General features: G+C 36.9%; 1 protein-coding gene across 4 annotated transcripts in view; it reads left to right on the forward strand.

Moving 5' to 3' along the window:
• RAPGEF4 (Rap guanine nucleotide exchange factor 4) overlaps nucleotides 1-23,973 on the forward strand; it is a 141,162-nt gene that overhangs the window by 4,064 nt on the left and 113,125 nt on the right. For 2 of the 4 annotated variants that reach the window (XM_052675641.1, XM_052675642.1), the window contains exons 2-4: nucleotides 3,967-4,109; nucleotides 5,184-5,272; nucleotides 15,024-15,170. In XM_052675641.1, the coding sequence (XP_052531601.1) occupies nucleotides 3,967-4,109; nucleotides 5,184-5,272; nucleotides 15,024-15,170 (379 nt within the window). Of the gene's footprint in view, nucleotides 1-3,966; nucleotides 4,110-5,183; nucleotides 5,273-15,023; nucleotides 15,171-18,985; nucleotides 19,129-23,973 lie in introns of those variants that run through there. The other 2 variants (XM_052675645.1, XM_052675643.1) reach the window with 2 other exon arrangements.

Genomic DNA, 23,973 nt, shown 5'->3' on the forward strand with positions numbered 1-23,973 from the left:
TCAGCTGTGTGACCAGAAGGGGTGGAGCCTGGCTGCACCTCTCTTAGACAGCATTTAAGGGCTGACTGCCACTGGGGAACAATTTCTTCCTGGGGGTCTCTCCTTGGTAAAGTTTTTCCCTGTGAGCCTAGAATCTTCTGGTATGGTATGGGTGAGCAATCTTCCTTTCCTTCATGTCATCTCTCTGTTGTGTTAGTTCTCTTATCATCATTCTGTTGTTGTATTGTACTTTTCCCTATGTATTGATCTGTTTAATTGCTGTAGTTAGTATTTCTTTCATCTAGGGTGGTGCTGTTTTTATCTGCATTTTATGTTTTCCTACATTGTCATGATATTGTTCTCTGTTAGTATTTTCTCTGCCGTATGAATGTGCCTCTCATTGCTCCTGCTACTTTATCTTTTCTTCAGTGAATATTTCCTGAATTGACTTTTTACTTCATGTTTGAATTCAGCAGCTCTCAAAAATGTATGCAGATCAATTTAAACATGGTGTTATTTCTTAATTATTAAATATCTGTTTTCTTTAATAACATAAGCCAAAATGACCAAGTATGTGTTTTGTGTAGTTTGTTTTGAGAATGATAGTGGCCAGAGTTCAGATGAAAGTGTATTGTTTCTTGTGCATGTTGTTCAGTTCTGAAATACACTTGTAGTGTATCCCTTAGTTTGTCTTCATCTTAAAGTACTTTTATTGACTACTATGAAGTTGCAGTGCTGGTTAATGTAACTTCATTCATCTCTATTCCAATCAAATGGTATGTTACCAGTGCTGAGCTACGAAAGTTGAAGGCTTAATTCAGTTAAAGCAAGTTATACCTTAGTTGCAAAGAGTGCAGCATACGCTTTTTAAGAATTGAAAGGTGAAAACTTCCTTGCAGTTTCTTTTTCCCTTGAAGTATTTTGCCCTTTTAACAATGTAAAGGTACAAGAAAATAACTATTCTTGCTTCCTGTTATCAGTGTATTGTTCAAACAATTCATTTTTAATTTTGAATCTTTTTGAATATAATGCTTAATAAATACATTGTTTGCCATTCTACTGCTTATCCAGTTTTAAAAACTGATTTGTTGGGAAGATGCATAATTTGTAGGGCAGGAAAGAAATAAAGCATAGTTGATTGCTTTGTCTTTCTAATAGTTACTCACTGCTTTGGCCAAACAGATTGAAGGTGCAAGTATAATTGAGTGATATAATACTATGAAATGAGTATGTAGGTGAAGGGGGAACTCTAGTATTTGCACTGCCTGTCACTGAGGAAGACAGAAGAAATTGTCTGACAGAAGCTGATAGACTGTCAGTCTGCATTTAACGGAGTAGTCAATCAGTGCCCACATAAGTCAGGATTATCTATGGCATTTCTTGGACTCTGCATAGCAGAACATCAGAAATTTATTCTGATTTGTTGGAAACAAAGTTTTGCTTGTGTTGTTCTGTTGATTTGTTAGTTTAGATTTTATTTCTGGAAGGATATGTATGTGTAAGAATCCTAGGGAAAGGGATTTAACTAAATTTTGACTACCTGTGTTGCAGAGGAAATTAAAAACAAATAAACAAACAAACAAAAAAAAAAAACAGGAATCCTGAAGTCACACAATGACAAGCAAAGGAAATGAACTGTCACTGATTTTCTGAAAGCCTCATTATGGGAGAGCAAGGGAATGTTGAAGTGAATGTTGAAAACAAATGTTGGAAACATGGATTTGGTATATTACATCGCATGTGCTAAGTGCCTCTTGAGAAGTGAATTGCCTTCTGCCCAGGGAAGTAAGCCCTTGCATGGACATTGCTCATGTTACAAGTGGCTTTGTTTATAGTTAAGACCTCAGTCTTACTGGAAGTCTAAAGTATTTTGATAGTATGCTGGTATCCCTCTCTTAGACTTCTTTTTCAATGAGAATTTAAAAGTCATAAAGCCCTACAGCACTGCACAGAGGATAGGGGTGCTGTAGTGTTGAGAAGCAATTAATTGATTCTACAGTATTTTATTATTGCTGTTCTATTTCCTCACTGAGTAAAACTATCCTGCTGAAACAAGTCTCATTGTTACAGATTATAAGTTATTAAAAGAAATGAGTTTGAATATTGCCATTGCACTCCAATCTGAAGTTTTTCACCTGCAAAATTCTGTGTTCTAGTAAAGATTAAGGGCTACTTCAACTTAGGGCACCTAGTGTAAGGTAATTCCTTACTCCTAAGTGCTGGGGATTTCTCCAAGGAAAGCTCTATAGTATTCAAAGTGACCATTTAGTGGACGGTGTGCAGACATGCTCTGGACAGAAAGAGGAATCCAGATTTTTGAGCATAAGCATAGTTGCAGTCCAAGTGGAAGTAACATCTGCAACCACAAGGCACTGTGGCTCAACTGCTTGCTGAAGTTAGCCACTAAGAACGTTACTTTATTTTTCTCAGTAACTATGGAATTTAGTTTCTCACTGCTGTGCTTGTGTTGAAAATCCTGAGAAGCATGGCTTAGCCACATGTGACAATGCTCACCCTCCTGTGATGGCTCATGTTACCAGAGCCAAGAAGCAGTTTTGTCAAAAAAGCAAGTTTTTCCTACACTTGATCTGTTTAAGATGTGACATTCTGCATCAAGGGAAGCGAGCCCTACTGTCACCTTATTCTGAACTAGATGGAAACCCTGTCCCTTTAGCAACTCAGAATAAAAAAAGCTGTATGTTCTGTGGTGTATGGTAAGCCCCCCAATCTTGTCCTTCTGGCAGTCCCAAAAGTAGAAGGGATTCCAGCATTCATATTTCAAGAATATTGGATGATGTTGATTAAATTTATAAAACCTGATGTGTCTATTTTATGTTTAATTCTGTTTGACTTTCCCACCATCCAATGGCATTAAGCAATGAAGGAATGCTGAACACTAAGATCCTACACTCAATTCTATGCAGACAAACTGGTGAACTTGTTCAATCTTCGAAGAGCAGTTGTATGAGTGAAACAGCCTCAAGGGGCTTTCTAGCAAAAGAGGATATATGGAGAATGATTTCCTTTTCTCCTTTCTGGGTTTTGCGTATTCATTTTGAGAGTCCAAAAAGGATTGCAGTGTTCCAAGTGCTATTGTAGCTTGGGTAGGGATCTTGTAAAAATGGATTTTAATTCTATTTGCTGGCTGCACCTTCTTATCATCTTAAAAGGGTTTTGACAAGAGAATTATGTTTATTAGTACCTGTCAGCTAAAAAAGATAAAGGTGAATATCTTCCTGGAGAGATTTCAAAAAGGAGCTGCTGTAGTTTGAAGTGGTAAGAGGATATCACTGTGCTGTAGAAGCAACTGTATACACCAGAGAGTTATTATTCAGATCTGTAGTTAATAAGGGTAAGTTGGAGTATAAATGAAGGTAGACATTTAATCCCTGCTTGACTTAATTTAATAAGAGAGGTAAGAGCCAGAGACTTAATGTGAAGAGGATCTGGGATTCTCTCATGAGACAAAGATTTGGATTCCTAAAGTCATTCCAAAAAGAAGTCACTAAATTCCTGCTCCAAGGAGTGCTTGGACTGAATTTGAATTGTAAAGATTTTATTTTACCCAGATAGAGAGCATGAGTTTTTGGAACTGGTTCTGGAGGCTACTTGTGTGTTCGTGCATCTATGCATCTGTTCCCTTATAGACTTTACTATATATATTATATAGTATATATATTTTACTGTATATGATTCTAAGCTCATCAGGATGTAGACTGTACCATCATGTGGACTTTCATAGATACTGCTACAGCAGGATTTTGTGCTCAGTGGGGCTTCTATGTTGAGATAATAACAATCGTGCTAAAGTTGATAACTGAAAGTAGGATGCCTTGAAAGGATTTCATTATGTACCTGTAAAATGATTTTAGTTAATTTATACTATGGTGTGACTTCTAACGTCAATATTTGTGAATTTAGTACATGCAGATGGATAGGTTTCTCTGATAAAGCCATTAAGAACTGTTTCCTTTTGTTGTCTTGCAGACCTTTGGAACGTTCCAGTGAAGATGTAGATATAATATTCACACGATTGAAAGAAGTGAAAGCCTTTGAGAAATTTCATCCAAACCTTCTGCAGCAGATATGTCTGTGTGGATATTATGAAAATCTGGAAAAGGGGATCACATGTAAGAAAGCTTCATATAATGATTTATTTTAAGTAGGTAAAGTTGATGTTTAGGTAAGAATTGTTTCTAGGAGATTGTTGAGAGAGCACTATCAGTGCTGTAAATGGCTGTAAAAATGTTTACAGTCTTAGTGATGGGAGAAGGCAGGACTAAGTTCTGCTTGCTCTACAAATACAATATGTGGTGAATCTATGGTAACAAGACACACATTATTGGATTTAGGACTCTGCCACCATTTTGTTGAAAGATTAGCAGCAGTTGTTGCACTTAAGCCTCCTTCTTCCCCTGTAAATGTATCATTGATCTCCTTAATATATGTACTTATATCACTGAGGCATATCACTAATTGCATATGCTTTCAATCACAACATCTGCAGAACTGCATAGTTCTGTAGGGTGCAAAAGCTCTGTGCTTGCTCAGGTGATCAAAGTGCAGATAAAGCTGGACAGTTGTGCTGAGTCTGTGAAGCTGAAGTGGAAGTGATTGCCCTGTCATAGAAACATAAGAATTGCTGGAGTTAGACCAGGAGTGTAGCTAGTAGAAAACTTCTGTAAGCAATGTTTGGTAAATTCTGAGACCCCCTCAGATAAATCTGACATTCTTTATGTACACAGCACTGAGGTTAGAGTAATAGGAATTCTGATGCTCTGTAATCACACTGATGGAATATCTGAGTATCAAAGTCCTGCAGTTGTTTCTCAGCCAGAACTCTGAGGGCAGTTCAGTGCAGGTAGTACTTGAAGATTCTAAATTTCAAGGGTACATTTTTCAGAAAACTTTTTTGTTACTGTTCATTTGTTAACTAAATAACAGTTTAAAAAAAAAAAAAAGCAAACTGGAAAAGAACAAAGTTATGTGTGATTTCACTGGTTCAGAAGTCTCTTGATCACTTTACTAAAATGTGTACTTTCCAGTGTCATTGGAAATACAATTGGACATAGTAAATAGTCTGATATGGCAAATATTTTACTGCCAGCAGTGACTATCGCAGTATAGTAATATGAGGGAAAATATTTGATAATGTTGCTATATGTGAGGTGATACCTCTTATTTACAGTATTTCTTTTTTCCAGTATTCCGTCAAGGTGATATTGGGTCGAACTGGTATGCTGTTCTGACAGGATCACTGGATGTGAAGGTTTCTGATACAAGCAACCACCAGGTAAAACACTGTTTGTTGTACTGTCAATTGGATGGTTTTAACAAGAGCTTAGGAGTTATATCAAGATAGAAAACAATGGGATGTATTGTACAGAGATTTTTTTTCTCAGTGGTCCTTTTCTCTATGGAGGCAAATCATGCCGTTGATTTCAAGAACGCTGGAATGAAATGCTCTGAAGAGGGATCTGCATGTGAATATGAAACAGGAGTCCTAGTATTTTCTCATAGTGCTGTATTCAGTTAAACTAAAGATGTGTGAGTTGTTGATTCCCAAGAAATATAACTCAGTTTTGGTTTGAAGTTAAAAAAGAAACCCACCAACAGCACAGTCTAACAGCATACTGCAGTCTCTCCTGAAGGAAGGGAAAGATGTGAAAGTAATAATGGAGTATCAGAACTGTTATGTTGAACCTGGAGGAAATATATTTTCAGTCTAAAGAAATAGAAGAACGAGTAAAATACCAGCAATTTGCAAGTGATTACTCAATATTTTGACACTCCTGATTTTACAGAAATTGGAGTTTTGAATAGTTTCCAATAAAAGGATGTCAATTTAAAAAATCCATTACCCAAATTTTATTATTGTGTCCCAGAATGTGTTGTGAGAAATTATAGTTAGGGTTTAGACCTATTTTGATTGAAGGGGGTTTGATCAGTGTAGCTATGGAATAAAGATTGATACACATACATGTGTGTATGTGCTTTCTTCCAAGTAGCTTGATGTGCCACATCAATTTTTAACTTTGGATAAAGCAGTAGAAATGTTTTCTCAAAAAACCAGCTGTATGAAGGATATCTGCAGTAACTCAGTGGTGACTACTTCCCCCCCCCCCTTTTTTTTTTTTTTTTTTTTTACCACTGGATGAGTCTGGCTTAGGAATTGGTGCTTCTCCCAGCAGTGAAATATCTCCTCTCAACTGTCTAGGGCGCTCTCGGATAAGTAGTAGTGCCTGCCTTAGAGTTGTCCTAGGATTCAGAGCTCAGGATAGGCTTCGAAACCTTAGAAATGGATTGTTCCATCTTATGACATGACTCAGTGTGCCTTCACATTAGTGGTATAGCTTAGCTACCAACCACATGAAGTGTAACACTACCTCCTCAAATACAGAGTGCACCTGTCTGTACATACAGTTGTGATTCTTTGTGTGAAGTTCAACTGACTGGGGAAGGCTTCTTTCTGATGATGGACTGATGAAAACTGGAGTTCTCACTTAGCTGAGTGCAGTGTTACTGGTGAATTTGGATTAGAATGCAAATCAGGGCACTGGGTGAATGCTGGGTCTTTCAACTTCCAGTAAAATGATATAAAAAAGGAGCTGCTTTCATGTAACTTTTTTTTAGCAACCTCTTCATTATAGTACCTAGAGACCTAGTAGAGAGTAATTAGCCCAGTTTGACCAATTCTCCACATTGCCTGGCTGTTGTTGATATTTGGACTTTGAGACACTTTGTGTCTCAAAGTGTTTGAGACACTGTGCAAGTCAGAAGCAATAAGGAATATTATCTGGTGTTTGCCGAGAGATGGCACTGCACCATTGTTAAGACAAATACTCTTTACTGAATGAGAAATAAATGTATTCCCATGAGTGTTCTGAATGTGAAAGTTAAGAATCTGGAGTGTTGATTTGTTGCAGTAGGTGGAGGATTGAGCAGTTCAGCCTCTTAAGAAATGTAAATATTTTTTCTGCTCATTCAGGTTCACTGCATTTTCCTGCCAACAGGGAACTACAGAAATACAGTTCATGTAGTTCTAGTAATGGAAATTATATTGTGCAGTAATTTCTAAACCGTTCATTTCCTTCTCACAGGAACAATGAACTGAACTCTACCACTGTCTAGTTGCCATAGGATACAGCCTCACTGCTAGAAGGAGCAGCTCATACATTTACCATTCTAATGCTGGAGAGGTTGTATGGGTGGGGACCCCTGAATAATATCTGAGCCCAGTATTTTCTCTGGCTTTGCTCCCATTTTCTGTTTATCCTGCCATATCCTTCCTGTTCCTTGCTTTTCTGCTCCTTGTCCTGATTTCAGCTCCAGTGTGTCCTGTTCTCGTGATACCTTGGCTCCCTCACTGGGATAGTGCCAGTCCTTCTTGAGTTTGAAATACTTACTAACTCTCTTTCCTACTGTGCTTACTGCAAACCCAGATGATGGAGGACATATGCTGTAGCTCCATGGACTCAGCACTGGTAGATTGAGTTGCTCGCATCGTCCTAGCTATGAATGGATGACCAGTGCTCAAATGCCTGTAATCTGTCCTGGAATGCATTTTCTAATAGCAGCTCCAAGGAGCCAAAGCTACCTTGGCCAAGTCGTGTTTGTTATTAATTGCTTTTTTTTATTCTTGTGCCATAAATAGCACTAATGCTGATGGAAAATAATTCCTAATATTTGAAGGGAATTAATCTATTAATGACACCATTCCTCATTTTGTTCTTTTAACCTGTGGTGCGCATGCCTAGATGGGCTGTTACCGCTATGAAGAGAAAGTGTTCCTGGGAGACAGCTGCTTGTGATAAAGGCTGTTTGCTGCTTTGTGTATCCATGGAATCAGTGATTGGTGGTACTGCAAAACAAATGATTTCATCCTATTTTTGGAATATACAGCAGAGCCAATAATCAACTCTCCCGGCAACTTCCATCTTCTGTTCCACGCCTGTTGAAGATGAGCTAAATCTGACTATTTGTCAGTACCAGAAATGATACATTACCAGTCACGCTTGGGTTATGAACCATGTGTATTGATTCTAGAGCTCTGAATAGTCTCACTGACGGAGTCTTGGCCAAGAAATAGGAGGTTTTAAGTTTGCTCACAGGTTGGCTTCTCAATCATCTTGTGTTCAAAAGTATGCCTTCCAAGTAGAGGTTTAAAGCTGCCTTTAGGGATTGCGTTTTGTTTTAGTTCATGCTGTTTATTGCTAGAAAATAAATAGCTGTCCTCACAGAAGTGATCTGGGAAAGAAAATAAAACTCAGATCTGCTTCACTTCCATTATTGTTTCATTAGTCTGGTTATGGTCTCTTAACTGGCAACAATTAACCAAATTTCAACAGGTGCTTTTCATTTGTTAAGCCTGTTTATCATGCTGGCCTGTAGCTGCGGAAGAGACTGAGTGCCTCCTGGAAATTGTTAATTTCACATCCAGAACCAAGAAACTTGGATCAACAACTTTGGCTCTTGTCCCTTCGTAGTTGTAGTGGACAGTCTTTCTGAGATTTTGAGCTCTTCTACTGTGGGGTTTATTGAGTCTTGAAAGGTCTCTTTAATCTGGGTACCTGTAGGACTTAGAAGCTTCATTCTGCTATTTTCCAGGACATGGACATGTTGTTCTGAGCCTAGAAATCCAGGCCCTATGCTTTTCTTGTGGTGTGTGTTTGCATTTAGCAATGCTCTGACCCAGAAACAAGGTCTTATTTTTAAATATTTTTTTCAGTGGATATCTTGCTCATAACAAAGTGTCCTTAGAAAGGCTAGCCTTCATTCGCTATTTAGTGCATGTCTTGCTCTGTCTTTTAAACCTTAATCTGCCTTTGTTACTTGTTACTAAGCTTCCTTTGCATTTTCTTCAACTTCTTGGACCATTTTTACTTCAGTTTTCTGCACATACTAGTGCAGAAAGTGTTACAAAAATCTGTCTAGGCTTATGTGTTTATGAAGTAGAATTGTAGAAATACTATTTTGTATCCCTGAGAAAAAGAGAAGCTATTCTTATTAATTAGCTTAAATTGTTATTAGTTAAAAAGTTATTTGTGGTCTATAACTGTTGATGTTTAAGTTTGTGAAAGTTAAAGTGGATGACCTGAGGTTTTTTTGCAGCTTGTTATCCTGTAATTGTATGATACTGAGTATGATGTTAATGTAAATATGACAATGGTATTTTTTATTAAAAATGAGATAATACTTCCTCTTTTGGTGTTTGTTTACCTAGGGAGCTTGTCTTTCATTGAGCTTGAGAATAAATGTTGTATAGCTGCTAATATGTTCTAACTCCTTATGAAGCTATGTTTGGAGATCGGCTGCTTTCTTTTGTTGAAAGCAGTCAGTTATTGTGTTGTATCCTTACTAGGAGTATCTCAATGGCTTTTATTCTTACCAAGGCATGTAGTTACATATCTTGCACAGGAAAATGTATCTAAATGTGTGATTGTATCAAGTCTTCAGTGAACCTAATGAAGCATATCTTCATAGAAGATCTTGGTGTGTATAAGGTCATCCAGACACCTGTGATTATTTGCAGGAAATGTTAGTAATGCTGCTAAGGACCAACTTGTAAACATGTAAACAGTGTTAATGCTTACATTACCTAGGATTTTCTAACATAATAGGAGGCATTTTTCTATTTATTAATTCAATAATAAACATTTGGGATCTCATAGATAAACTCTGAATTTCATCTCACTTTGGAAAAACTTTTTGACTCCTTGCAGAGCTGTGTTATGTCACAAGAGGGCAGTGTTAGAATACGTAATGAACAATACAGGTGCTGTTTAGCACTGAAATGGCTGGTTTGAAAATCATATCAAACTGTTTACTGAATGCCTTAAAGAATTCTACTAGTTCAGATTTCTGTTACTGTTATTTCTGTTCCATTGAGGCAGTAAAATATGCTGGCTGCTGATGATCATGGCAGTAAATTCATTTGTCATTGAAATGGGGTGATACTATATTATTTACTATATATGGTATTATAATAGATTTTACAATCACCTACCCAGTATATCCTGAATGGTGGTTGGTCTGCTTTCTATACAAAATATTTTCAAATTTTCTGGATGTTGAATAGTTGAGAAGAGACTGAAGAGGAGGATGTGAGTTTTTGATTTTCAAGGTAGTATCAATGCTAACACGTGTAGAGGTAAGTGTAATGAAATGCTTGGTCTTACCTCATTTTACTTTTAACAAATAACCTGGTTGATACTAAATCTTTATGAAACGTTTAAATATAGTAAGTACACTTCAAAATAAACAGAATTGGCAGCCTGTTTCTGTTTAGAGATACTGCCCTCAGTTATGAACAGATTCTGAATGTAATTCTTACTTGTCACTGTTATCTACCAAAATATATAGCAGTATAAGTTCATTTTAGAGATTTCTAGTTTAATGTTGTCTCAAACGCTGTCAACTGCCTCATCTTTGCTTAGGTTTTGAGGTTTACTTCGAAAATGAACAGGTTATGAAGGATGACTGTGAGTAGTGTCTCAGAATAAAGCTGGGAACAAACGCATGACAAAAAGATCAGTATGACATCTCTGCCAGATTCCTCAGTGTTGTTTCACTGGATTTGATTCAGAGGCTTTTACCCTAAATGATAAAGATTTATATGCTTGTCTGATACTAGAGGAAATTTCTTCTGGGAAGAAATGAAAAGAAGGACAAAGATCAAACAGCACTTTAATCTGTGGTTTTGCTGTAGTTTGCCAGCTGATTCAGTGCATGCTCAGGGCTGTGGATAATTTGTCTGTTTGGAGATTTTTTTTTTAAATGACAAGATTTTAGATGTTAGAAGCAGACCAAACTGCTAAATGCAAGGTACTGACTTCACAAACAATTAGCCTTCTTTAGCTAAGCTTTGAAGGAGGAGCTATGAGTGCTTAGGTAGTACAATGCTGTCAGCTGTAGGAAAACGCAGAGGGCTGAGGATCAAAAGCCAAGTTAGTGGTATTGCTGGAAAAAATGACCATGAAGAAAGAGATACAAGTGTCTGTATGAGAAAGAAAAGAATTTCCTGTGTGTCTGAAGCTGAGAATAAAGAAGGTATGTGATAAGATGAAGTGGAAATGAGGGAAAGGATTTCAAGATGACAGTCCTTGCAATGCTGTGTTGTAAATGTAAAATGGCATTATGAATTTTAGGGATAACTTACAAGAAGCTGAGACATAGGTTTTTACTGCAGTCTGTAGTGAAGTGTAAATGTGAAGTCTTAAGTTATTTAAGCGTGATAACTGCTCTACTTTTTGTAATACAAGGATTGGGTGGATAGACAGACTTTGGTGAGAAGCCAGGTGTTTTAGTGTGCGCTGAGCTCTACAGCATTGTGGTTATCTTTACATAAGCTAAGTTAAATCAAGAACATCTAGAAAAATAATTTTGATTGTCTGCCAGACACCCTAGGAAAAAGACTGAGGTGTTGCAGATACATTTATAGGATTAGATGGGAATGTACGGAAATAATGTTATTACAGTACAGTTAATCTGATCTGCAAATACTTAAATTAGGAACTAGAGGAGAACTTGTTCCCGGTCTTTCTAGGAGTAACGATTCCTTTAAGCAAATCACTTTGTTGCTTGAAAGAATGGCCTAATGTGTTGTCAAACTGCAGTTCTGCTGTGGAAGGATATTGCTGTGTTACCATTAAAAGTAGTGATAATAAAGATTTCCTTTCTGAATTGGGACTGAAGCACATTTTGCAGTGGAGGCTATGGAGCAGGGAGATCACTTCATAGAAAATTTAATTTACTTTCACATGAATCCTTTGGCTTCTCTGTTACAAAGGGAGATTTTTTGCTGAAAGCAGGCTGAGCTGTGTTAAAGTACTAATAAGCAAATTTTCAAAATGCTGGCTTTTGCAAATTTCCAGTTAAACATTGAGATGATATCGAGTCCTGGAGGGACACATGCAGAAGTGACATAAAAGTAGAAAGTATGGGAAAATGATGAAATTAAAAACAAACAAACACAAAAACACTACAGCAAGTATAGTGGAAACTCTAAGTCAGAGCTTGAATCAGTGATTGTGCATGTGGTGGGAAGGCAGGGGCTACCCAGGGAAGTTCAGGTGCATGCAATGCCTCTGAGTGACTGGGAGGGGTGGAGCCAGGATCCACCCCTTCCCAGACCTCATCTGAGGGTTGGGTGGAGGTGAGGGAGTCTTGCTGGAGATTCCTGTGTACCTGTGGCCTTACTAAGGTAGTTTCTTTATTTCTGTACCCACAATGGCTGCATTCGAGTAAATCCGAACTTGCTGCAGTCTGGATCTTGCTGCCCTGCTATCACTGCCATGCTTTCCATCTCATTACAACCAGATCCATCAGTTTCCCTTTAAATGCAAAATATTATTAATATTAACTTCAATTTCATTAAAAAAAATCCCACTACAGCAAAAACCTTCACCCTGTTTCTTTCTTCCTAACATCAGTCAATTTTTAAATTTTCTTTGTTTCTGTCTTATACCGTGATTTTGCTTAGAATGCAAAAGCTTTGTATGTTGGGTTAGAAAGTAGAGAGTCATGAGTCAGGAGAAGAGAGTATGCAGGGATGCGTCTTATGGTTGGGGAGGGAATTGTGCAGAACCTTAAATTACTAATTCATAGCTGTAGAATGCTTGGACAAAATCTTTGTTTTAGATTGGTTTGGGGTGAGATGGGCAGATGGCTGACGTGAACTCTGTCACCATGTATCTTACCTGCTAGTGATAATGAAACTGAATGTACGATCAGCCTGTGCTTTGAATGGTACCGTTTTTACAGTGTGTTCAGAGAACAGAAAGCAATGGAAACAATCTCATCTTTTTAAGTCTTTAATACTGCCTTTTAAAGAACTGTTTGAATTTTAGCTGGCTACCACCAGCTAGAATTTCCTGCTGCTTCTGTGATTGTGGAGGGCAACAGCAAACTGAGTTTTGAGCTGTCAGCAATCCTCCTGAAGTCTTCACTGAACAGCAGGGGACTCTTGAGTGTAATGTTAGCAGGTGTAACAGGAAATGCACACCTGATTCCTGAGGGGCTAAAGATGTGTAAGTTGAGGGCAGAGAGAAAACAGATCTCTGAAGCCTTCAGGAAGGCAGATGGGCTTGCTCCTTAGTTGGTTGAGGATCTGCATCTCTGTGGAAAGGGATGATGGGTGGAGGAGGAAAAAAAAAAACAAAACTTTCACTTGATAGTAGCCTGAACTTTTCTTTAATGAAGATGGGCAGGACTGGTCCATCTCCTTCACCTAATGCTTCTCAGTGTTAACTTACTTCTAAGGCCGAACAGCTGCCTAATCAGATGTTCTCTTAGAAAGTGGTTCCTTAACCAGTGTTTCTCCTTTTCTCTTTTTCTATTCTGCATGTACATTCTCTAAAGTTGTAAAGAAACAAAAAAGTGAAGGTTTTCTATGGAGTTGCTTGGGGTGCGGAGGCAGGGGGAAAGAAGAAGGGGAGAAAGAAGTTTAGAGATGTAAACATGACTTAAAATCCACCTAATAGAAACTGATCGTTATTCTGCCCTGAACAAATCTTCTATCTGAACTTTCTCAAAGTTGAGCATAATTTTAGTGCTCTACCTGTATTGTAGCCTACTTGTAGGGGCACCCTTTTCTTATGTACTCACTGCAAATATTCTTTTTTCAGACAGTGCCTGTTCATATCTGCTTTCCTTAAGTGTGTTTCTGAAAGCCAGTAAATTCTTCCCGGATCTTCTCTAAAACAGACTTGATTTTGTTTTCTTGAACAGATAATGTTATATGGTAATATCAGCAAAAGCAATTTGATGTGGTTCAGGGAACTGGACTGTTATGGACATTTGTCTTAGTAATGCAGTTATAAAGCTACAAACTTGATCTTAATAACATTTGCCTATTACCACTTATTAGATACTTGAAAGGAAAACTGCAATTCTTAAACACAAATGATGCTGAAATATGCTTATGTATCTCTCCTGAATTATCATCTAAGATGAAGTAGTAGATGGAATGACAACATTTTCTGCTTCTCTTTTTGTAGCCATTATGTGAATCTTACACTTTGGAATTAATCTACATTTTTAATGATGTATCAAGTAAAATTAGCATATTTTTGTTTATGTATTTGTCTAAACACATGTACTATTTCCTTAGAACACTGCAGCTTACGTCTGTTTAGATTTTTAATGCTGCTTCTATTTTTGTTTTTAAATTACGGAGAAGGTCAGTTAGGATCCAGCTTAGGAGATCTGTGCTCATCTACAGTGCGGTGCTCAGGAACAAAACCACTTCTAAGCACAGAATAGGGCGTGTAACTAAAGACCTTTATTCAGTAAGGTATTTAATTTCTAGTAGTCTAATGCTTTTGCCTGCAGGGCCTCTTGATTTATACTGGAACAGTCACATAGGAGTTCCTGGCCAATAGATTTGAAGTAGATATTTTTCTATCACATGAATGGTGTGTGCTCTTAGATCTTTTGAAGTGGCCTTTACTGTGTGCTTAGGATAATCCCAATTACTCCAGACTTAGTCCAGGATGTTTTCAAGCTTAATAGTTTTCTTGAAATACCTGAATTATGTGAATTTGATATTTGTTTTTAATCAACAGGCAAATCATTATGAATGGAAGAGTGTATTGTAATAATTTTTATTACTAAGAAAATGTAAGACAAATTTCCTTTTTGATGAAGGTATACTGTAGTGGGCAAGAATTTTTGTTCCAAGTTTGCCTTATTGACACTAGTTACCTTCTGATCACTCTATTTCTAAAGGATTTTGTCATCACAGCAGTCTTTACAGAATATTTAAAGATAGATAAACAGAGATCATAACTTTCTTCCAGAGGTGAAGGTTATTACTTGCAGCCTGATACTTCTCATCCAACTGGTGGTCATAGAAAACAGAAGTTCTTGCTTCCACACTGAAACTTTGTGTGCTACCAACCAGCATATTGTGAGCTTTCTTTGTTTGGTACTCCAAACTTTTTTAAAAGAAAATTGCTAAAATATGTTAAGGTGGTGCTGTTAGCAAATGTGGTATTAATTCTCCAGGATTTATGGGTCTTTAATATGTCCCTTTTAATTCAAAGGATGCTGTAACAATATGCACTCTGGGAATAGGAACTGCTTTTGGAGAGTCCATTCTGGATAACACTCCTCGCCATGCTACCATCGTTACCAGAGAATATAGCGAGCTCCTTCGAATTGAGCAGAAGGACTTCAAAGCACTTTGGGAGGTAAGTTCAGATTTATTTGCAGTTTATGCAGAACAGAGATTTAATATTTTAAGTGTTAATAATGAAATGCAAGCACTCTTGTAGCCTAAGCATAGGAATAATGCTTTAAAGTTAGTTTGGACAAAAAGGAAAGTCTCTTATTTTGACTGTGTGACTACACACTACTGTATTGCTTTCTTATGGGCTTCCAAATTAATTTCTTATTTCATGTCTTCTAATGAAGTAACTTAGGTGGAGTTTCCACTGGAATTTGTATACATGCTGCAGGTGTTGCTGTCTTACACTCAAGCTTGCTGTTATTACTGCCTGCATTTGCGAAGAGTGCACCCGTACATACTGTGCACTGGTTTTAAATTATTCTGCTTTACTCTGGTTTCATTAGCAGTTATAAGGAATTTATATAGGCAGATGGATAAAATCACTTTAAGTAATCGATTATGTCTGAGTTCCCTGAGTTCACTTTTCCTTCTAGAGAGCATACAGCTGAAGGTCTTTATTCTTTACACTGTGTGTACTTCGGTATTCGTGCTGAGAAAACTCAATCAACACATTGCTGTGCTAAGATTTCAATATGTTTGTTTTCGTAAGCATAGCTGGAAAAATATTCTGGGGATTTCAAGGTATGCTTTTGGCTTGGCCTGTGCTGTACTGCACTTGTATTGCCCATTTTAAATGGCAGCTGCACAAGTTTAGGTGTTCCATAGAACTGTCAGATGGTAAAATGGTGTCCGGAAGGTGCTGCTCTAGTGGCTGCACTTAATTAATTTTAAGAAATAGATACTGATTGTGGCACTTCCCCTGCAGAAACTGAGTTACAGTTCTGTGCCATGGCTTTACGAGCTTAAATACGCTCTTTTATTTATTGATCTATTTTAACATATGTTATAGAAATTTTTCATATAGGTACTTTACAAAGTCCTGGTGTAGGGTAATAAATCCAATCAGAGGTTTCTTAAGGAAAAAAATGATTTTTTTCTTTAAATTCACTTCTAACTGATAAAAGCAGAGCCCTTTATGTATATGACTTTTCTGTAAAGCATTTAGAGGTGTTAGTGTCCTATCAGAAATACTGGGAGAGTAGAGGATAAGTTCCTGTGTTTAAAATCTTGAATTTAAAAGTATGCTTAAAGCTGTTTTAAAACAAAAATACCTGCATCATTTGCTCTTTGATCACTAATATAATGTTTCTAATAATTTTACTGACTTGATGAGTCTTACTCTTAAAATGAGTCTTTGCTCTTAAAAAGGCCACATGTTGAAAGCGTGGGGAGCTTTAGCAAAATTTTTAAATGTCAAATTTTATGAAATTTTAGAATGTGTCACAGATACTGCAGGGGTCAGTCAGAGACCACAGTAAAGCTTTATGGTGCTTTTTTGTTTGCAGTGAAATGTTCCATGTTTGGTGTGGTTTATTTTGGGGAGACTGGAACTTTGCTTTTAGTAAGAATGCAAAATTATGCAGTACACAAAATAACTCTATTGGTTAGTCAGAGGTAGAGAACAGTGTAATTCACTTTTTTGTTTTCAAGGTAATATTACCTTGGTAAGTACTAATCCCGACACCTCCCTAAAGTGCAGTTCAGGTATGGTGAGCAGTGTATTCAAAACAGACAAAATTATTTGAGAAAATTCCCCTGAAAACATATTAGCAATGGAAGTAGTAGCAATGGTATGTTCTTATCCCATTTAATATCTCTAAAGCAAATAATTTTTCTCTAGGGAAGCTTTTATGTTATGTATTGTGTTGTGGTGTTCAATGTGACTTATCCTGAAATTCATATATCTTTGGTTTGTTAAAGCCCATATGAGGAAATGATTAGTGATACCATTCTCATAACTTAAAATGTAATGAAAATCCTTACACAGTGACCACAGACACTTATTATCAGTGGTACAATGGAAAAAATGCGACAGGGCAACAATGTCAGTATCATCACAGCATAAATAAAGCAGAAACTGAAGTCTTGTGCATACACATATCAACTCTTGTATGATGAGAACTTAATTCCAGAAAAAAGTAGTTTCTCTATAACCAAAATGTAGTACTGCAGTTTAAGAGCAACCTAACTTGTTGGTCTGTCTTTCTTACCATTGTTACTACTTTATGAATTTAGGATTTCTTTGATTAATGATAAAAAGTGCAAAAATTATGATTGAGGATGGCTATTTTTCATGTTTGTTTGTTTTGTTCTGTGATACTTCCTTTTAGTTAAGAGAAAATGAAAATTTCCTGACTACAGACTTCTGGCAAACCATAACTGCATGTGAGTTATGAAGCTGCAATTAAGATATATATATATATTAGGAGGTGAATATAAGCTTGGAAAATGAACAAATATATACTGACATTCAGTTATTGTGCAGCTGACCAGAAATGATAGGACTGGGAGCTACGATCTTCTTTCCTTTATAGTAGAAGTATCTTAATGCTGAAGCCTATTGAATCCCACTTGCAAGAAATGGGCTTCTGCTATCACAAATCTAGGCAGTGTCTTGGAAGATAAATTTACATTCATACTGCTTATGAGGCTTTTGGTATAAGTTCTAAAGCTATATCGTAAGAGGGAGAGAGATCTATTTTAATTTTTATTTATATAAAAATTTTCAATATCTCTATGATATGTTCTATGAATTTAAACAAACTTTTCTGCTTTTTGCTTAAGTAGAAAAGTAATCTTCTGTATTAGCTGTATTGCTTTAAGAAACTGTACTTGTATTCATGTGTTTAACAGGCCACTTGTGGCTTTTAACATATTTAATGTACAAAATGCAGCAGGATGTGGTGATTTCTTAAAGTGCAATTATAATTGGGTTTTATCTGAAAGATTGCTGAAAGATTTCTAGGTGACTCTTTATCGTTTTCCTTTTTTCAGTTTTATGGACTTGAATACTCTTTGTGGAAAAGACAGGATATTCTTTATCAAAAACATGATTAGCTGCCTTCTGTGATGCACAGAGCCTCATACTCAGCTCTTTACAGAAAGATTTTTCTACAATCTCCACCTTTAACATTCAGGGAATGCCAGTCTAAACAAATAATACTGTCCCATTAACACCAGTTACCACTTAAAATGGCCTAGTCTTATCTCTGGTGGCTGTATCCATTTAAGTAGCATCCTGTTCAGGAACCTCTGCTGAACTTCCGCGCTTACTCATCCTTGGAGACCTATTTTTCTATCACAGCTGCTAGAATAGATTGGAGATGATGAAAACTGTGGTTAGGTTTTCACCCAGCCAAACACTGTTCTGAGGAAAGGAGCTCTAGGAGACTGTGGGAATCACGGGTGTCAGATGTTGGTGTGCCTCCTGTCCCTGGTGCTCATTTCTGAGGATCTGTAGCAACTGCAATAAGCACTGTAGACTTCAGTGGTCCTCCATGAATGTGTGAGGATAATATACTCTCTGGTGGTAAGAGTGTGCTTTCCCTCTTTAGCATCGCTGAATGCAGTATTAACTACCTTGCCCCAAACCACAAGGGTGGTTACATCCAAAAAAAACTCAAAACAAACAAACAAACAAAAAAAAAAACGCACACAAGCAGCTCTGGTCAGGCATGCCCTGATGGGTCAGTGGCTTGCTCTACCTTCTACTAGTTTAATATTTTAAACAGAGTGGGAGCAAAATGATTCTATTTGAACTGTGTTATTGTTGCAGAAGTTCTCTGTAGTTCATCCCCAAGCTTTGTCCTTCCACACAATTGTGAAGTGATTCAAGTCCAGACAGGAAGGGAGTGAATCTGCTGAGAGGTGGCTTATTTTTAGAGGTCTTTCCTACCACAGTGAATTACTCAGGCTTCCTTGAATAACATACAAATAACCAATTTCCTTTTGTGTGGAATAAGATTCAGTTAGGAGTTACTGAATGTGCTCGGAGAAACACTTGATCTTGAGTAAAGGAAGAGCAACTACTACCTCGGAATGCCATAACTTCAGAGAGAGGGTGTCTTGGCCCCTGGAAGGTCAGAATGAATATTTTAATTTTTTTCTTTGTAACCATTAACACTTAAGCATCTCATTGTCTGGTTAACAGTAGTGTCATTTGTTTCCTAGTTTTGTCTGCTTGATCATCTGGTAGCCCTCAGCAGGCTTCAGAGGTCTGAAACAACAGCTTTGGAAGAAACTGCTTTCTTAACTTTATATTCTGAACATTATAAATATTTGTGTTTAGTAAACTCTTTCAAAACAGGCTGCCTGTCAAAAACAAAAAATAAATTTTTAAAATAACTTGAATGGAATGCTGTTTAGGAAATAGCTGGTCACTTGATACATGTGATTTAAGTGCAGCATACAGTGATACTTCTGAGTAAGTTCTGTTTATGTTCAACTGAATTGAGGGTGTAGCTCTCAGTGCATTTCCTTATATCAGTTTGTCTTTTGAAATTGTATCTAAATATTACAGTAGGCACTGTAAAAATACATTAATGGAAATAAACATAGACAAATTTTTCATTTTTTAAAATTCATTTTTGCCATAAGTGCATTATCTATCAATATATGTCACGGAGTCACAGGGAAAGCAATACAGTAGGCAGCATTTTAGAGAGGCAGCCTTTTCCTTGCCTTAGGCTACTGAGAATATGTCACATTGTTACAGGAGAGAGTTCTTGCTTCTCTCTTTGGTATACTTCTGATTACTTGGACATTTTTGAAGAGTACCAGGAATCTCATGTCAGTATCAATACTTCCTGATGCAGTGTTCCAGATCAGAAATTTCCATCTCATAAAGTGAGAGAATTGTTAGGATGTGAGAAATTAGGTACTGGAGAAGGGGGGTGATGGTGTGATTGGAAGTGAATCAAAGAAATAATTGGATTAAAGCCCATCCAAACAGACTCTCAGATTGATTTTACTGTACTACTGTCAGTATGTTGTCTAGCAATCAGTTGCAGAAGTCTTTGCAACAATTCACTGATTTTCTGTAGATAAGTATAGCAGGGACATAAAACTGTAGTTAATAAAATGAAAGCAGTTTAGCTTTACAGAATGGATGATAGTGTTATTTAAAATAGTGAAGAGCTTGGAGACCCACAAAAGTGTAAGAAGGTAGTAGTGGAATGTCTGGCTTTCTTTGCCTGCTTCATGTCACGCTCTCCATTGACTACTCAAACTATATCTTGATTATTCGTGTCTCTAATGCAGTTTTATTTGAGAAATGTGGAAGATGAGGTTCTAGTAGCTTGTCTTTGGACTGTAGCTGGAATACTGTGTTCATCAAACTTTCAAACAACCATCTTATAAGAATAAGGAAGAACTTTTCCATGGTATTGGATGGGGAATACAACATGGAATTTAGATGTGGAAGGACTCAAGTGTGTAGAATTTGTTGTCTTGTGCTGTCTGCAAGTCTTCAACTGCTGAGAGATTCAAATTTGTATGCAAAGAGGCAGAGCCAGTGTGTTAGACATTGAAATACGAAGTGATGATAGGCAATCAGTTTTCCTAGACTAACACATGGAAGGGGGGAGGAATAAGAAAAATCCTTCCTCCTGGCTTTAGAATATGACAGCAAACACAGAGTTGGCAAGATATGAGCAAAGATTTGTAAGTAACATTCCACCTTCATACCTTCTGTGTTAATACTGGTAAAAACATGAAGTGAGTAGTAGGGGAAGATTCCAAAGTTGTTGGTTTACAAGCATAAATTGTGAAATTGTACCCCTAGTTTTACTGGTGCAAAGTGAGTATATTTCAAATGAAGACAATACAATTTGATATACATGAAGCTAAGTGGGAGCAGAGCCTTGCCTTTAATATTGCTGTTTTGTTGCCTTTCATTACTGTTGTAATCAACTCCTTGGATCTTCCCTTTTGTTTTTGTGATCGCTTCTCATGACTCTATCTTATAAGGTGGACTTCTGGTTTGTTGATGGTGCAGTTTCTGCAAAAAATAAAGGGGATCCAGTCTGAAGTTTGTAAATTTCCCTTTCCTTGTTCTTTGTTTATGGTGACTTAGGCACTCAGGATATTCCTTAAACAACAGAAAATGCTGAAAAATAACAAGTAAGTTGCGAAGACCTGAGCCTTCCTTATGTTTCTCTGCAACATGTCTTCTTGGTTCTTGTTCTTCAGTGTCATCTGTTTGCACCTCAGTGTTCCTTTTTATTCCTATTTCTATTTTAGTTGCAACACTTTGTGGCTGTCATTAATTAACCACTTGGAGACAAAAGTTTTGTAGAGCAGTGTTTTCTTAACCTTAGTGTGCCATTTCTCATAGATACAATTCTGTGTCCCCATAATAACGCCCGTTAGCTTGAAGCCCATGATGCCAGATAGTGTGCAAATATATGGTTACTTTTGCTTACATCCCTTGTGAATATTTATCTTTATTAGCACTTCAAAAGAGTCTTAAATTATATTGTGAAGAGCTTGACTTAGAGATTCCTCACTAGGAAAAGAGCAAATAGACTAACATGCTTGCTGGATTTCTCTTCCTGCTAAGTAATTCATTTATTGGCTTTTCTCATGTTTTTTCAATTTTATTTCTAACATAATAAAATATGGACTCATCCAGTTTTCAAGAAAAGGAAGTGTTTTGATTATTCCTAAAATATTTAAATTTCAGAAGAGCAAACTGCAGTGTATATACTTAAGCTGTGCAGATGCTTTTGAGGCTATGATATATATATTTTTTTTCCTTGGAAGCATTACTGCCAAACTTGCATTTTCTATAACCAGCTTTTTTATTAGTAAAGCAACTGCTTTTCATCCTCAGCAGATTGTATTACTTAATGTGGTATCTCTAAGCTTGATATGCTAAACAGGGAAAAGTCATGTATTGTAACACAATTGGAAGCCTATGCATATTATTTCGGGGAGCAAACTTTCATTAGTCCTTTTTTATTATGTCTTTCAGAAGAATCAGATTTGATGCTTAAAAAATAGGTTTTTTGGTCAAATATACATTTTAACTATTGATCTTGTTCTCATCTGTCAGAGGAAAAAGAGCTAACACTTTGTATGTAGCTATGTGTACATAATCTATTATCTATCTTGCATGTATATATTATTGCATTAAATAACTCGCTCAACGTGTCAAAGTTCTGTGTCAAATTGCCTGGAGCTTGGAACTGCACTTGCTGGCAGGGTATTTTATTGCCTTTAGAGTGGGTACCAAAATGATCAACTCCACAAGGCTTCGTTCATTTCTTAACTTTTGGGTTTGACACTGCTCCTCTTCTCAACCACGAGGGTGATGTGGATGAGTTGGTTTTGGAGACTGATGCTTTCTGATCTTCTAGTCAGCCTTATCTCAGTCCTTCATTTCTTTACTTCCTCACACAAAACAAATCTATTGTCTATCCTGAGGCAATTTGGTTCCTGCATGTTCTTGAAAACAGGAATTCCTTAGCAACTGCTTTTCAGCAATGAATTACAGACATTTATGGTTGCTTTATGGCAATGGATATGGTTGTGTGTTCCTCCAAGACATTTCTTTAGAATGCATGCTTGCATACTGCATTTGAATATATGCTTTCTGGTTGTGCTTTACAGTGGGTAGGGCGATTAATGTAATGCCATTTATTAGATCAATGAATGTGTTTTAACATTGATGTTTTTAAAATCCATTTGCTTAAAGCTGCTGGCACTTAATAAAAGAAAAAGACTAAGATCTGTAGTGGTAGAAGATACTTTGCAGATGAGCACATTGAAAGCAGCACAGTTATACTTTAGTCTCTTTTCTGACACTTTCGTTTATAAAATACCTTGTGAAATAGTTTGTGTCCACTTGTTCAGCAAGAACAGTATAACCTGCAAGAGCCACTTATCACAATGTGAATTCATCTTCCCTTAAGGAAGCACTTGCTTGAATGAGCATTCAACACCTTAAAAGACAAAACAAGCTAAAACACTAAAACATACCTATTTATTAGTTTTAGAGTTTAATAAATGGACTCAAAAAGAAAGACTTTTATTTGCATTAGAACAGTTCTAATAGATGTCTTTCATTTTCTTCGATGTAATCAGAGCTGTAAGGTTCGGCATTTGCCCTTTCATTTGGACTGTATCCTTTCCTCTTCATCCATGGTAAATACTACCTTACTGAAGTCAAGGAATGTTGTGGGACTTCAGCCCAGGTAATCAGTAATTTCTTTCATCTCCTTATGTAGGATGCATTGCAGGCTGTTTAAATTCTGTTTACCCTTTTTCTCTTCTGTGATTGTTTTTTATCCAGTGACATATCTGGTGTGGTGTGAGAGCTTGGCATCACTGAAATGATTTGGTGGCTTGGTAGTTTGGGGTGCTTAATAAAATGCTCAACTCAATAGTTGTACTGGGGTAAGCTGTATCAAAGAGTTAAAACTCTTGGCATCTTGGAGATGCATTTGAAAGTGAAAATATAAAGCACTATTGACTGAATGAGGAATATCTCCTTCAGCAGAAAATAACAATTAGAGGACCCAGCCTTTCATTTATGCTGGTTATGGCTGGTACTAGGTGAGGGGAAAGAGGAAATGAATAAAAAGGTCTGCTCTGTAATCAATCCTTGTTTCAGTCTGAACACTGGTACTCAAGCAATTAGAGTTCACAGGGTTTGTGCGTTGCTGTGATTCCATTATTTTTTCCTGTGAGCTACAAAATTCCTAGAAATGTGTTCAGTAGCAGTGTAGAAGTACCAGGTCTGAAACATGCTCTAATGGGGCCACAGGTCCCCTTAAATGCTTAAATCTCATGGGAATTTATGGAACAGTCTGCTTGTGTGGATGTATTTATGTAGTGTTTTGGTGAGTGGCTATATAACAAATGTTCATGAACAGCACATAAGAGATAGGGGCCCTGTAAAGCATATACACTCTGTATCTTTG

The sequence above is a fragment of the Tympanuchus pallidicinctus genome, unplaced genomic scaffold (assembly GCF_026119805.1).
Source record: "Tympanuchus pallidicinctus isolate F22 unplaced genomic scaffold, pur_lepc_1.0 scaffold15, whole genome shotgun sequence".
Taxonomy (NCBI): Eukaryota; Metazoa; Chordata; class Aves; order Galliformes; family Phasianidae; genus Tympanuchus; species Tympanuchus pallidicinctus.